This window comes from Schistocerca cancellata, chromosome 2 (genome assembly GCF_023864275.1).
Source record: "Schistocerca cancellata isolate TAMUIC-IGC-003103 chromosome 2, iqSchCanc2.1, whole genome shotgun sequence".
NCBI classification, from domain to species: Eukaryota; Metazoa; Arthropoda; class Insecta; order Orthoptera; family Acrididae; genus Schistocerca; species Schistocerca cancellata.
The window spans coordinates 899,909,981-899,926,727 of NC_064627.1; the positions used below are offsets into that span (position 1 = coordinate 899,909,981).

General features: G+C 37.8%; 1 protein-coding gene across 1 annotated transcript in view; it reads right to left on the minus strand.

Annotated features, from left to right (window-relative positions):
* Positions 1-16,747, minus strand: part of LOC126162838 (brefeldin A-inhibited guanine nucleotide-exchange protein 3) — a 294,784-nt gene that overhangs the window by 63,984 nt on the left and 214,053 nt on the right. The window contains exons 17-18 of the mRNA XM_049919600.1: positions 14,080-14,347; positions 4,337-4,516 (exon numbers count right to left, since the gene is read on the minus strand). Of these exons, the coding sequence (XP_049775557.1) occupies positions 4,337-4,516; positions 14,080-14,347 (448 nt within the window). The remainder of the gene's footprint in view (positions 1-4,336; positions 4,517-14,079; positions 14,348-16,747) is intronic.

The window sequence follows — 16,747 nt, forward strand, 5'->3', positions numbered from 1 at the left end:
TTTTTAACAGTTATGGCACCTATTTATAACCCAAAAACATTCCATAGCTGGCAGAGCCTGCACGGTTGTCAGATTTCTCTTGCCCTATTGGATTTTCCCATGACATTACAGTGGACAAATTACTTGCACTAAGTATAGAGTCTAAGATGAACATTTATACAAATCCAAGGTGGACACTAAGTTTAAAATTCAACATGGCAGACTTTAGCCGAGGCATATGATGTCACAATCAAAGATGGCAATCCAGGATTTTATCAATAACATCAGAATCCAAGATGGCTAATAGTCCAAAATAGTTGTTCCAATTTCTGTGGTACTGTGGTTGCCTTTCACCCCCACCATTTTTATTCAGCATCCAAGCTTACTAGCCACCAAGTGGACTCAGTGCTCAGTGCTCCATAGTGAACGGTTGATTATCATGAAGCAACTTCAGAGATCCATCACTTCCTGAAAGAAAAAACTGATTCATATAGTCAATCATAAGTATTAACCCATTTCTCTCTCTCTCTTGATGTTTATTATTATCCACTGTGTAGAAGTTTCAATGACTTGTTTTATTTGTTTCTCTCAGCAAAACAGCTCCTTGCAAACTTATAAAAAAACAATTCATGCGTAAATAAATAAACTTGATAAAAATTGGTAGGTAAGAAGAGTGGTGTGCACGGAAGAAAGGAAAACTTTCGTGGTTTTGCACAAAAACGAACTTTTAGACTTAATATTTTCAAAAGGATTATTATTCAGACAACACATTGATTTACAAGAAAAACGTCTTCTCTCCATGAGAACTAAAGATACCGTATTTACTCGAATCTAAGCCGCACTCGAATCTAAGCCGCACCTGAAAAATGAGACTCGAAATAAAGGAAAAAAATATTTCCCGAATCTAAGCCGCACCTGAAATTTGAGACTCGAAATTCAAGGGAGAGAAAAGTTTTAGGCCGCACCTCCAAATCGAAACAAAGTTGGTCCATTGTAATACGAGATACAATTTAGGTCGAATGAAAGACGATACAGCTACAGTAGTTTGGTTCGAGTCGTAAGCTTAGCAGTTAAGCTTTACCAGGTAGCCATTGCTATGCGTCAGGCGCTCCGTCCGTATTTATACGGGTGCCCTTCCTTTTTCACATGCTTAGTCCGGTTTGAATCGATTGCTTATTTTGCTTTGATCTGATAAGTGCCGTTTTCTTTGTTATAGGTGTTTACGTCACTCTAAGCTGAAAATGCATTACTGTACTGTGTCATGCATTGTTTGTCGTATTCTGATAGTGCGTGTGTACGGCCTGTCGCTGCTCGCGGCATGACTTGCTTATGTGCGCGCTACCGCCGCTTTTTTTTATTAGCGAAACAATGGCAAGAGACTGCAGTTTGTTGTTACTTACACTGCTGCTTTCTTTGATAATGATCAACAAGAACCAAATAATAGACTGTGTATGATAGAACATGTTCTGAACGAGAGTTAGGCGCAAATTTTTCTCCGTTTGAAAATCTTTGCGGCCGCTTCTTTAGTACATCAAATTCTGCACAGAAATTAGTCATCTTACATTTAAAATCTAGTCAGTTGCCGTGCTTCATTTCTGACTTTATCACTATTAGGCATAAGAATAATACGAATATAAACATGACACGATACGTACATTCTTCCGCGTTTGCTGTTGTTTCACTCTAGTTTCGTAGTTTATTAGGCAGACAGGATTTAAATGAGAGCAGCAAACACGAAGGAATACATGGCAAAATGTTTATTTTCGTATTATTCTTATGGTGAAGAGAATACTGCATGTGATTCACATTTCATCAGGTTCCTATTAGCAACCATCTCTTCTCATGGGTAGGAAAAAACTCGGAACGCAGAGTTGGCCATATTGACAAACATCCCTAACAGTCTTGCCAGTCGGATTTTCGTAGTACATTGAAATTCTGCTACATTCGAAGATGAACAATACGGAATTTGTATTTACTTCGTTGGACAATGTATGAAAATGCAGTGGTCGAAACTCGGGGCGGAGAAAAAGAAAAGGTTTTGGCGCCAGTATTTATCTTTGTGCCCACAACACATGCTTGTGTAGCGCTACATATATTCGACGGCAGAAGTTAGTTGTGGCGGCACCTACCAACATTTTTCAGAACTTCCGCTTGCTTTGCACTCGATTCTAAGCCGCAGGCGGGTTTTTGGATTACAAAAACCGGAAAAAAAGTGCGGCTTAGATTCGAGTAAATACGGTAGTGTCTCTCTAATGATTGACAAAAAAATTGAATGGAATTTTTAGCATTTGTTATTCGCCTTCTGGCATAGCAAAATAGATCTTTATTGACGCTTACAGCGGTTGCGCTAATGATTATTATCATTGGTTTACTTACATACCAACACAGGGGTTAAAATGGTGCAATACATCCTTTTTGGTTTTACCCAATTTCATGTTTAAGGGGTAAAACACAAGGTGTTTTGACATTATTAGTTTCAGACAAACTATCTTTGAAACCCATGAAATATAAAATAAGTTTCATTAAAAGTAGAAATGTAATTAATGTTCTTGAAAACTTTATAATCAATATTTGTAATAATTTGAAAATTTTGCAAAATACCCCACCACCATTAATTAATTCTGCAAAATGAAACCTTCTGTTACAACATAAGTTTGTGAAGCTTTCATGCCACATCCATTCATGTGTAATAAAGATGGTTTCCGATAAAGCCTGTATTTGTATTCAGAGTAAGTTACACTCAAATCAGTACGTGGCAATATAAAGGACATGAAACTGTGGCAACATAATTAATTTTCTCTAATTAGAATTTTCCTTGATAAACTGTGGCATTTTCATTTTGATATTCCACATTACCTGAATTTTGCCTGCTGGTTAACAGAGTATGTATATTATGGCAAAAATAAGTAACTGATACCAGGTTTCATTATTTAAATCTAGACTTGTCACTTAGAACTGCATGGACAAATCAATCATCATCATCATCATCATCATCATCTCAGCCTTTTCCCATGTCATGCGGGGTCGGCATTGCTTTGCTGTATCCTTCTCTTCCATAAATGCCTATACAGTGCTGCTTCTATAAGCCATGTTTTCTCCCTTAGGTCCCCTGCTACCTTGTCTTTCTATCTCAGTTTCGGTCCTCCTCTTCTCCTTGGTCCTTCAATTTCTGGGTCTTCAATTTTCTCCCCAAATAGTACTCCCCTCCTCCCTGCACATGTCCATACCATCTTAGCCTACTTTCTTGGACCTTCTTCCATATGGGCCCCACTTTCACTGTTCCCCAGATGTATTCATTCTTTAGTCTACCCTTTCATGTCACCCCACTCATCCACCATAACATTCTCATTTCTACCACTTCCATCTTTTTCTCTTGGGCTTTTGTAATTGGCCAAGTTTATGTGCTATACAGCATCGCAGGCCTCACTACAGATTTTTAAAGCTTTCCTTTCATTCTGCAGCTAACGTTCTTATCACACAGTCCTCCGCTCAGTTTCCTCCAGTTCATCCATCCACTGTTTATCCTGTGCTGTATTTCGGCCTCCAGTCCTCCATCACTTTGCACGTAAGAGCATAGGTATTTAAATTTCTTGACTAGTGTCAGTTGTTCTCCTTGCAGGTTAATATATAGATCTTTGGCATCCTTTGTACACATATACTCTGTTTTCACCCTGCAGGTATCAGTACTTAAATAAAAATGAAAGACTACATATAATCATTTATAGTTTGTATTACTGTCCAATTTGGAGACAAAATAAACAAGAATAATGAAAACAGTCAAGTTAAACATATTCCACTGTAAATAGTTCCAAAAAGTGATGATATGCTTCCAGGCACACATTTTGTTTGGATGCTGTTGCCCAGCAAATAATACATTTTGTTTGAACAAGAGTTACTGTCTTCTAGAATATAATATTTCAAGAAAGGTGGGAAGAGTCATACTAACATTTAGTTTCTAGTGCCATCTATTTGCACCCTGGTTTGACTCAGACTATTGGAATCTGCTCTGATTCAACATTTAGGGTTATGTAAACATTACCTCTCTTCTCTTCTGTGGTATTTGTCCATCTTACCTCTAAAGGTAGTATTTTGGTTCAAAAATTCCAACTGCTGGTACCTCATGTCAGATGCTGTATCTTGAATAGCATCGAACACCCTCTAATACCACAACTGCCGTATAGTAATTCATTGCTACAAGCATTATGAAACACAATGTTTGAGCTTGTATAAATTTAGAAAAATGCACTCCCCCCTTTTTCCCTTCTTTCCTTTTATGAAGACCTTCTGGAAAATATTGAGTTACATTCTGAGCAATAATCATTATGGGATAATTGTAGAGCCTAGTTCAACTACTTACCATGCATCATCATCTTCATTTTCATCCTGAATAATGAAACCCATTGTCAAATAATCTGATGTTTTATCTGACTGCAAAGAACTTGAGCTAGATGCTTTCACAGGAAGTTTTGAGATGAGATTTCTATTTTTTGACTGACTGAAGAAACTATGTTCCAACTGACATACATATAAACAGCATCTGAAAAAATAACAAAGACATAAATTATACAAAAATTCCAAGTCAGTTTACAAATTTTTGAGAAGTACCTCTTGCTCAGCAAACTGTTTCAAAAATAATCTGCGTTTTCTAGGATATGCTACTAAAAGGTACAGAATTAAGATTTCCAATAATTGTAACAATGTTATAATTAGCCAAGAAAGCAAAGTAATTTACTGTTTGTTGTATAATTTGCATGAGAGAAGGTGGTGATGTCTAACTAGTCAGTTTTCATGTTTTTTTTTAATGCCTGCAACAAACTCCAGTTAGTCCATATTACCATCTTACGGGTATACCAGCCTCAGATTTCATATGAATAATAATGACGAAACTTGGAAAAAAAAAAAAAAAAAGGATTTTGAACCACATTTTATCTTCCAGGTATAACACCTGAACGTCAGTATGAGGCAATATCGGATGAAATTGCTGTTATTCATGACATGACCTATAGGGTACAGATGCCAATAACAGGTTAAATACTGTTGTGAAGTAGACTATTTTCAATGATGACTTTTTTGTTGTTGTGTGTTCCATTATTGTGTCATTACCTTCCCAGTTCTGTCCTACAGTTACAGTTCATTCCAAAGAACTGCAAGCTTCATACAGCCTGTAAAAAGTTGACAGTATAAAGTCTCACACATATGTCACTGAAAATACAGTCTTGATGTGTAATAACCCGTTGTACAACTTTCTGATCAAATTAAACAATTCTGCAAGAAGTACTTGAGGCAGAGGTAATACATCATCATCATCATCATCATCATCATCATCATCACTGAATGTGGTAAACTACAAATACATAATCACCTACATGTCTGCAGTAAATTGGACAAACCCAGTGCTATGCATTAGCTACTTACAGCCATTGAAAAAAACTATTTAGGCTGCAAAATTTTTGGTGCTACTGTTAATTTTACCTTTACTTTACACAGTTTGTGTATTTTTCCATATGCAAACTAAGTTTATTATTTTACAATGAGATGCCTAGAACTTGCAAATAATCAACACTGCACAAGACGTTTATCCTACAGAAGCTGAAGAGCTAAAGAATGCAATAGGCAGTCCATGTAGCCTGTATTATGCAAGAATAAAGACAGATGAAGAAGGCACTTGAAGGGAAATCAAACATCAGATGCCCCAGACAACAAGAATGGCAGTGTTGGGTAGATGACATAACAAAGGACCTGACAGCCCTGGAGAGATACCTGGAGGAACTGAGCACAAAAAACAGAAAGGAATGGAGTCAGTTTGTGGATACAGCACATTGTTTGCAGGACCTGTGATTGCTGGATGATGATGATGATGATGATGATGATGATGATGATGATACATAAGTAGTTGACCACATACTAAGAATTAGGAAAAACATTTGGCAGGAATAAGAAACTTACACAGCCACCATATAAAGGATGTAAACTACCTTCTCTCTCATGTTTCTCTTGATGGGAATCTACAAAAAAAATGGCTCTGAGCACTATGGGACTTAACATCTATGGTAATCAGTCCCCTAGAACTTAGAACTACTTAAACCAAACTAACCTAAGGACAGCACACAACACCCAGCCATCACGAGGCAGAGAAAATCCCTGACCCCACCGGGAATCGAACTCGGGCGTGGGAAGCGAGAACGCTACCGCACGACCACAAAATGCGGGCAGGGGAATCTACAGCTGTTGATGTTCATCATCAATGACAGGATTCACCACAGTTGTAATTTTTTTTATTTTCTAAAATGAAAGTGCAAACTGGTTTTGGGACCTAAGTCCCATCTTCAGGTGCATCTGCAAAGTTATAAATATGTAACTATGCCTTTCCAAATTATTAGCATTAAAAGAACTACACAGAACTTATACTAAAATTATCAAGGAAAAAACCACATGTACATACATAAAATGTGAATCCATAAAAGTCATGTAACAGAGGTTAAATTAGGCTAAAATAGTGCATCCCAGGTACATTGCATAAAACAAGAAACCCTCTCAATTGCTACACCTGCCAGAAAGCCTCTGACAGAGAAGGACCGTAAAAAGACATGGGTCTCCAAATCAAGAAACCAGAACCACTGTAAATAAAATGAAAATACGAAGTATTAAATGCCCCATAACAAATCTTACAATAGTGTGGGCTTAAAGGCATGCCAAACATGGGTCTTTATAAAGTTACACAGACATTCTTTCAAACACTGAAACAAACAAAAACGGGTTTTATAGTCAGTGCATCTGCAGGCATTTGTGAATACACAGTGTGACCCATGAGTATAGCTTGTGATGCACACCTATCAGGCCTGTGCCAAGCACACACCAAAGTTACAATGCCAGTGAGAGAGGCCATACAGCCATGTTGTTGTTGTTGTTGTTGTGGTCTTCAGTCCTGAGACTGGTTTGATGCAGCTCTCCATGCTACTCTATCCTGTGCAAGCTTCTTCATCTCCCAGTATCTACTGCAACCTACATCCTTCTGAATCTGCTTAGTGTATTCATCTCTTGGTCTCCCTCTACGATTTTTACCCTCCACACTGCCCTCCAATGCTAAATTTGTGATCCCTTGATGCCTCAAAACATGTCCCACCAACCGATCCCTTCTTCCAGTCAAGTTGTGCCACAAACTTCTCTTCTCCCCAATCCTATTCAATACCTCCTCATTAGTTACGTGATCCACCCACCTTATCTTCAGCATTCTTCTGTAGCACCACATTTCGAAAGCTTCTATTCTCTTTTTGTCCAAACTAGTTATCGTCCACGTTTCACTTCCATACATGGCTACACTCCATACAAATACCCTCAGAAACGACTTCCTGACACTTAAATCTATACTCGATGTTAATAAATTCCTCTTCTTGAGAAACGCTTTCCTTGCCATTGCCAATCTACATTTTATATCCTCTCTACTTCAACCATCATCGGTTATTTTACTCCCTAAATAGCAAAACTCATTTACTACTTTAAGTGTCTCATTTCCTAATCTAATTCCCTCAGCATCACCCGACTTAATTTGACTACATTCCATTATCCTCGTTTTACTTTTGTTGATGTTCATCTTATATCCTCCTTTCAAGACACTGTCCATTCCGTTCAACTGCTCTTCCAAGTCCTTTGCTGTCTCTGACAGAATTACAATGTCATCGGCGAACCTCAAAGTTTTTACTACTTCTCCATGAATTTTAATACCTACTCCAAATTTTTCTTTTGTTTCCTTTACTGCTTGCTCAATATACAGATTGAATAACATCGGGGAGAGGTTACAACCCTGTCTTACTCCTTTCCCAACCACTGCTTCCCTTTCATGCCCCTCGACTTTTATAACTGCCATTTGGTTTCTGTACAAACTGTAAATAGCCTTTCGCTCCCTGTATTTTACCCCTGCCACCTTCAGAATTTGAAAGAGAGTATTCCAGTTAACATTGTCAAAAGCTTTCTCTAAGTCTACAAATGCTAGAAACGTAGGTTTGCCTTTTCTTAATCTTTCTTCTAAGATAAGTCGTAAGGTCAGTATTGCCTCACATGTTCCAACATTTCTACGGAATCCAAACTGATCTTCCCCGAGGTCGGCTTCTACCAGTTTTTCCATTCTTCTGTAAAGAATTCGTGTTAGTATTTTGCAGCTGTGACTTATTAAACTGATAGTTCGGTAATTTTCACATCTGTCAACACTTGCTTTCTTTGGGATTGGAATTATTATATTCTTCTTGAAGTCTGAGGGTATTTCGCCTGTCTCATACATCGTGCTCACCAGATAGTAGAGTTTTGTCATGACTGGCTCTCCCGAGGCCATCAGTAGTTCAAATGGAATGTTGTCTACTCCCGGGCCCTTGTTTCGACTCAGGTCTTTCAGTGCTCTGTCAAACTCTTCACGCAGTATCTTATCTCCCATTTCGTCTTCATCTACATCCTCTTCCATTTCCATAATATTGTCCTCAAGTACATCGCCCTTGTATAAACCCTCTATATACTCCTTCCACCTTTCTGCCTTCCCTTCTTTGCTTAGAACTGGGTTGCCATCTGAGCTCTTGATATTCATACAAGTGGTTCTCTTCTCTCCAAAGGTCTCTTTAATTTTCCTTACATTTGTCCTCTAGCCATCCCTGCTTAGCCATTTTGCACTTCCTGTCGATATCATTTTTGAGACGTTTGTATTCCTTTTTGCCTGCTTCATTTACTGCATTTTTATATTTTCTCCTTCCATCAATTAAATTCAATATCTCTTCTGTTACCCAAGGTTTTCTAATAGCACTCCTCTTTTTACCTACTTGATCCTTTGCTGCCTTCACTACTTCATCCCTCAGAGCTACCCATTCTTCTTCTACTGTATTTCTTTCCCCCATTCCTGTCAATTGTTCCCTTATGCTCTCCCTGAAACTCTCTACAACCTCTGGTTCTTTCAGTTTATCCAGGTCCCATCTCCTTAAATTCCCACCTTTTTGCAGTTTCTTCAGTTTCAATCTGCAGTTCATAACCAATAGATTGTGGTCAGAATCCACATCTGCCCCAGGAAATGTCTTACAATTTAAAACCTGGTTCCTAAATCTCTGTCTTACCATTATATAATCTATCTGATACCTTTTAGTATCTCCAGGATTCTTCCAGGTATACAACCTTCTTTTATGATTCTTGAACCAAGTGTTGGCTATGATTAAGTTATGCTCTGTGCAAAATTCTACAAGGCGGCTTCCTCTTTCATTCCTTCCACCCAATCCATATTCACCTACTATGTTTCCTTCTCTCCCTTTTTCTACTGACGAATTCCAGTCACCCATGACTATTAAATTTTCGTCTCCCTTCACTACCTGAATAATTTCTTTTATCTCGTCATACATTTCATCTATTTCTTCATCATCTGCAGAGGTAGTTGGCATATAAACTTGTACTACTGTAGTAGGCATGGGCTTTGTGTCTATCTTGGCCACAATAATGCGTTCACTATGCTGTTTGTAGTAGCTAACCCGCACTCCTATTTTTTTTATTCATTATTAAACCTACTCCTGCATTACCCCTATTTGATTTTGTATTTATCACCCTGTAATCACCTGACCAAAAGTCTTGTTCCTCCTGCCACCGAACTTCACTAATTCCCACTATATCTAACTATATCATCTATATATCTAACTATCCCACTATATCATACAGCCATAACATAAGTAAGTGCACTGCTCACACCAAACGATGGTCAAAATCTGAGATTTTAGAACTATTATTATCAGGTCCAAGAACTCACAGGCTACCATCAACTTCATGAAAGCTAATTTCACTCATGCAGCAGAAAGCTGCTAACATTAAAGATTACAGTGTGTGCCATAAACCCATCACAGACCAACAAATGGAGCCAAAATGAGGTAAATGGGCATAATTCCTATACTGCCACTCAAGAACTCGTGTAGCAAACTATGAGAGCATAATCCAAATTGTCACTAATTTTTATTCATTCAGAACTGCCGATACACTAAAGCAAATTCCACTTTGTAACTTTATAGCCTACCAATGATACAAATGAAGCAGCTAACAAATTACAGCAATACTGATCACAGTAACAATAACCACTACAATAAAAACCAAATTAAATGATTTTTGCAGAATACTGCTCACAGCAACAATAGCTACATCAATAAAAACCAAAATAAAAACCAGATAATGAAAATCACTGATAAAAATCAAAGCAACACTACATATTTTATGCTTTGATTTTCATAAGTGATTTTTATTATCTGGTTTTCATTTTGGTTGTTATTGATGTAGCTACTGTTTCTGTGAGCAGGACTCCTCAAAAATCTTTTATTTTGGTTTTTATTGTAATGGCTATTGTTACTGTTATCTATATTGCTATTATTCGTTAGCTGCTTCATCTATATTGTTGGCAGGCTATAAAGAGTCTTATATGTTTGTTCCATTTGCTTTAACTTGTCAACAGTTCTGTATGAGTATAAATTAGCAACAATTTGCATTATAGCTCTCATAGTGTGCTATATGAGTTCTCGATGGGCATTACAGGAATTATGTCATTTACTTGGTTTTGGCTGCATTTGTTGGTTTGTAATGGGTCTATGCCACACACCATTATCCGTAATATTAGTGACTCTCTGCTACATGAGGGAAGTTAGCTTTCACTGAAGTTGATGCTAGTTTGTGAGTTCTTAGATCTGATAATAATGGTTATAATATCTCAGAATTCAATTGTCAGCTGGCACAAGCAGTGTGGTCACTTGTGTTATGGTTATACGGCCTCTACCACTGGCATTTCAACTTTGATGTGTGCTTGGCACAGGCCTGATAGGTATGTATGCAGCATTGATTAAGTTGTAATCTTTACTTAGGGGCCACATTATGTATTCATACATACCTGCAGGTGAACAGATTCTAAACCACTTTTCTGCTTGTTTCAGTGTTTGAAAGACCGCTTATCCAACTTTTTGCAGATCTATGTATGGCACATCCTTGAACCCACACCTTTGTAAGTTTTCAAATGGGGATTATGGGATGATGAGTTGTACATCAATTTATATTTTCACTTTATTTACAGTGGTTCTGCTCTTTTAATTTGTGAACCAATGCCTTTTTATGTAGGTCCTGAGAGAAGCTTTCTGGCAAGACTAGCCAACTGAGAGGGTTTCCTGTTTTGTGCCAAATAGCAGGGATGCACCATTTTTAACCTAATTTCCCTTCTGCTATTCATCTTTTCTGGGCTCACATTTTATATATGTTCGCGAGTTTTTTCTTCTTAAGAATTTTAGTATAAATTCTGTTGTTTTTTTATGCTAACCATTTGGGCAGGCATCATTATTTATAACTTTGCAGATCCACCTGATGATGGGACACAGGTCCCAAAACCAGGTTGTGTTTTCATTTTAGGAAACAAAAAATTTTACAGTTGTAGTGGATCTTATCACTGATGATGTCTTCTCTCTGCCTGTGAGTGCTTCAAAGTTGACATACCTTTAGCTGATGCTGGTATGTTCCCATATTTTTTGCGGTTGTAACATTTTGGACCTCTAAGTTATTGAAGTTGTTCTTTTTATTTGCTTGAAGAGCTGTATAATTAAAACTCAAATTGTCACATGCATTATCCTTTACTTCCTGTAGTAATTTATGTTTTTGTGGAATCTCTCATTATTGGCCTCTTGCAGTTCATTAAACCCATAATCATTGATTTTTATTCATTAAGTAGCCTGCATATAAAATACATCCTATCCACTCATCTTTCACTTTGAAATTAAGATAATTTAATTTGTTTTACATTGAAATTATTCTCTACACATATTCTTCCATGGGTGAACAGTTTTCCAATCTTTATGTTAAGACTGTTCTCAGCAATCCTATTCTATGCTAAAGTTCAGAGTTCTGATAGCTTGCTTTAATTTCCCTCACACCTCTTTAACAGTTTTAAAGTGTTATGAAGAAGCACTTAAATATAAGGACCAGCTAACAAGATTATTTCAACACTTGCAGTGTTTATGATTAAATATCATTTGTGGTCTCTCCTGTTATGCACTTCCACACTTGTCTGTGTTGGAAGTAAGTTTTTATAGCTAACTGCGACATATCGCAATTTTCTCTCTCTTTTATTTTTTCAATTACTGGACATGAATTAGTGCAGAAGGAACTCATAATGTCACTGTTCCTTATTTATGTCTTGATGTGAACTTTCATGGAGTAACAGAGATACACAGTTTCCTTTGCTTCAAGTAACCATTGTTGTGTGTAATATTGGCGAATTGGGTGGAATGGGCCTATAGTCTGTTGCTTTTTAACCTTTCAGTGAAAAATGGTAATGCTTTGAAACTAAAGGAATAGTGTTTATTTAAACAGTGAACGAATTTAACACAAACTTTTACAAAATGTAAAGACACACAACCTCTACAAAAGGTGGTCATAGGAATAGCTGTAGCAATTGCGCAAAAGATGATTTTCTAGTAGAGACTTGGACTCTTAATTCATAGTTTACAACAGTTCTCAAATTTGTATTGCTTTATCGAAGTTGTGCAGGTTTCCTGAAATTCAGGAATGACTTGTGATAGTCTCAACATACAGTGTATTTGCATTTAAAGTAAACCTCACAGCATAATATTTTGTAACACTATCTTCTATGATGCTCATTGCCAAATTCCTTACAGGCAGGTATTTGTATGCACACATTTTTTGCCATGTTTCTTCAAATGATTCCAAATACATGTACGTTTTAGGTACTCTGAGACTGCAGACATGTGTGCAAGTTGCGTTTGCATGTGTGCGTGTGTGTGTGTGTGTGTGTGTGTGTGTGTGTGTGTGTGTGTGTGTGTGTGTGTGTTCGCGTGCGCATGTGCGTGTTGAGTCTACTGCTGACAATGGCCTTAATGGCTGAAAGCTATAATTGTGTGAATCTTTTTGTTGTGCCTATCGCAACTCAGCATCTCTGCAATATGGTGGATAGCAATTTTCCTTCTCTGGTATTGCTATGTTTTAGGTTCTGCATTTCAATCCTGCACTGAACCTCATATTTTGAAATACATCTAATGCCATAACTAATAGAAGGCTAAAGGGTAATACAGACAGCTTAATGTTTTGCATGGTCAAAGGATCATCACTAGCTGAAAGTGTCAGAACTTATCTGCATATGTTTTACGAATTCATCATGCATCGATCTATCAGAGATAATAAGCCATTACCTTTACTACTGCAGGTGAATGTTAAAGTGAGAGGGAAAATTGAATCATCAATAAGCACACACAAAAAAGAAAGTTCCTACTGTAATGAGAGAGGAAATTCTGTAACATACTATAGAGTGACCACTTAGCCTCTATATCTGTAATCTGAAATTCAAATTAGTGAACTATCAATACAAAAATGCAAAATATGGTACAAAAAGAAACTGAAAAAGAAATGCTGCACATGAAACATTGTACCTCACAAGATATGCCAACAAAGGGCCCAAAGGGAACAGAACAAATTTTTTTTTAAGGCAATTCAAACAAAGGCTTCTGCAGTGTGACTATATGTGTTATAGTTTTATCCCTAAATGAAATAAGGGAAAGGCAACCACTCGCCTTCACCAGACTAATGCGTGGGGCATAGCAACACCTAACAGGAAACACTATTCCCACTAGCTTTCGAGCTCTTGCTGCTTTTCTTGTAAAAGTGTATAAAGTACACAAATTCTCACACAGGCACATAACACATTCCCATGGCCATGACAAGAGTCTATTTGGTGGTCAGGGGAGTGTGCATTTGGTTGTCTGTGAGGAAATGTGTGTGAATGTGTGTAATTTAACTATAGAAAGAGCAAGAGCTTAGAAGCTTGTGTGAATAGTGTTCCCTGTTATGTGTTTCTACACTCCACACATAGTCCTACAGGAGAATGGTTGCCTTTTCCTTATTTTACATACTGTTCCATCCAGTAATTTCCATTTTTGTTACATAGTTTGAGCTCTTAAATTTTCAATGATTAGGTACAAAACACAAGCAGCTCGTAGCATTCACACTTCCACTTATTCTAAACTAGGGACGAGAGTGCTCTGTAAACAGCTGACAAATAGTACATATGCATGAAAAGTCTTGTTAGGACAATAAAATTACATTTACCGGAACACATGTGGCCAACAGTCAGGGCTGTGGCTCCCAAGTTCAAGACCTCGACCAAGAAGGACATCCATACTGAGAGCGTGTGATGTATGAAGTTTCTCTGGCCAACCCTGAAGAAGACGTAGAACATCACGTGGCCTCCGTAAATGACGCCTCACTTGTCCAAGTCCAGCCTGTGCTGTTGTTCCTGCACTTATATCCCCAACCACAGTTGGGCACGATGCTTCTGCCAGAAGTCCAAATACACTTCCACATCGGTTCTGAAGGCCTGTAACAGTGAAGGCAAAAATAGCAATATTACAGCAGATCTGAAAAGAAGTGCAATATATTACTCTGACAGCCCATAGTTAATTTTACAAACTATGTTCTTTGTTGTGTCCATTGTAAAACATCTACAATATGCGAAACTATTAAAGATACTATTGGAATGTAAAATGGAACTTCTGGAGCTGAGGCAACTGAGAAGTGTGGAGGGGGAGGGAGAATGGACTGGACATCCAAAATAACCACATGGAAATCAACATCTATGAATATTCATACTCTCCAAAATCACTGTGTGAAATGCCTGGGCGGAGGGTGCTTCCAACTGTACACATGTAACTGTTCATAGTTACATACGGAGTGTGGGAAGAATGACTGCTGAAATAGGTTTGTGCATGATGATACATAGGGGACCTCACTAAATACTGGTTCTTGAAATGTTCACAGTTACATACGGAGTGCGGGAAGAATGACTGCTGAAATAGGTTTGTGCATGATGATACATAGGGGAGTGTAGTATATTCTTAAGATTCCTCACTAAATACTGGTTCTTGAAACTTTGTAAGTAGGCTTTCACAGGATAGCTGAGACCTGTCTTCAGGTTTTTCAGCATAACATAACATTCTCCCATTGGTGAAACAAATACGTCACTGTTTGCCCCTCCTGTCTTTTTATTATATATACTTCCCAATATTCCCAGTTAGTTGAATTTAGTATGGACCCCCCCCCCCCCCCCCCACACACACACACTTAAGCAATATTCTACAATGGGGTCCCTGTGAGCAATCTCCAATGCAGACTGACTGCATTTTCCCAGTGAACTACCAGTGAACTGACGTCTGCCACCAGCTTTACCCACATAAATTGTTACATTGAAGTATTTGTTCGAGTTGACTGGCTTCAATTGTGTCTCATTAATATTTTAGTCAGAGGAAATTATGTTTTAGCATACTGTGCATTTACATTTCTGAAGATTTAAAGTAGGTATCTTTGCACCACTTTGAAATCTCATCACTAAATGAACATTTGTGCAGCTTCTTTCAGGCAGTACTTCATCAAAGGTAGCTGTATAATCAGCGAAAAAGCCTGTGGGTCCTATTAACGTTGCTTGCCAGGTCATTAATACACATCATGCGAAGTAAGGGAAAAACACTATACAAACATTCGCAAATTTTAAGAGGACATATATTTTTCTTGAGTACATCGATGGTTCTTTTGTCTGCAATGTAACTCATACCTTCAAGCATCTGAATATTGAAATTCACTCTGAACAGATTTCAGTTCATTTTCCCGATGTCAGAAATTAGTTTCTGTGTGCAGGGTTTACTCATTTCTGTACTTCTGGCCTTCAGAAGAGAGAGTACCAGGTTGTGGTTGCTTGTTGTCATATTATCTGTACAGTCCACAAAAATACATTGTCAACAGCATGACAGTCTGCCAAAGATGCATCTATGTTTGCTTCTGATCCTCCTCAATTATAGTACACTGACACCTGACCAACTTGTTTAGCACTTGATAATACAATTCAGGAACTGTTTTCCAGTAAAGCACCTCTCTCATCCATTACATAGTTCTTCCAGTGTACAGATTTGGCATTAACATCAGTTTCAGTTTCCTTGGGAGAGCACCACAGACCTGCATCTTCTTTTGAATCTTCCTACCTAATTTTACAAACAATGAAAAATCCAAGATGGAATGTAACAATATTATGAAAAGGAATGTTGCAACTCAACATATAGCGGAGATGCTGAGTTGCAGATAGGTACAATAAAAAGAGTGTCACAAATATAGCTTTTGGCCAGTAAGGTCTTTGTCAAAATTAGAAGACAGACACACACATACGCACTCACATAAATGCAACCCCCACACACATGACTGCAGTCTCAGGCAACTGAAGCCACTCTGTGTGTGGCCTCAGTTGCCTGAGACTGCAATCAAATGTGCAGGAGTTGCAATTGTATGAGTGTGTATGTGTGTGTCTGTCGTCTAAGAACTGACACTGTTTGCTGATGATACAAGCATAATTATTAATCCAGTAAAAGAAAGTCCGATAGAAAATGATACAGATAAGGTCTTTGGAAAAGTTATCAATTGGTTTTCTGCAAATGGGCTTGCTCTAAACTTTGAAAAAACACAGTACATCCAATTTTCTGCTCCAAAAAGTGCAGTTCCTTCAATAAATGTAACACATCAACAGAAGTCAGTAGCCAGGGTAGAGCACAGGGTAGAGCATGCTAAGTTTCTGGGTGTACATATAGATGAGAATCTTAATTGGAAAAGTCATATTTGGGATCTCCTAAAGCGACTAGGTTCAGAAAATTTTGCAATCAAGAATAATTGCCAATTTTGAGCATGTAGAAATTAGTAAGCTAACATACTTTGCATACTTCCACTCTCTGGTGTCATA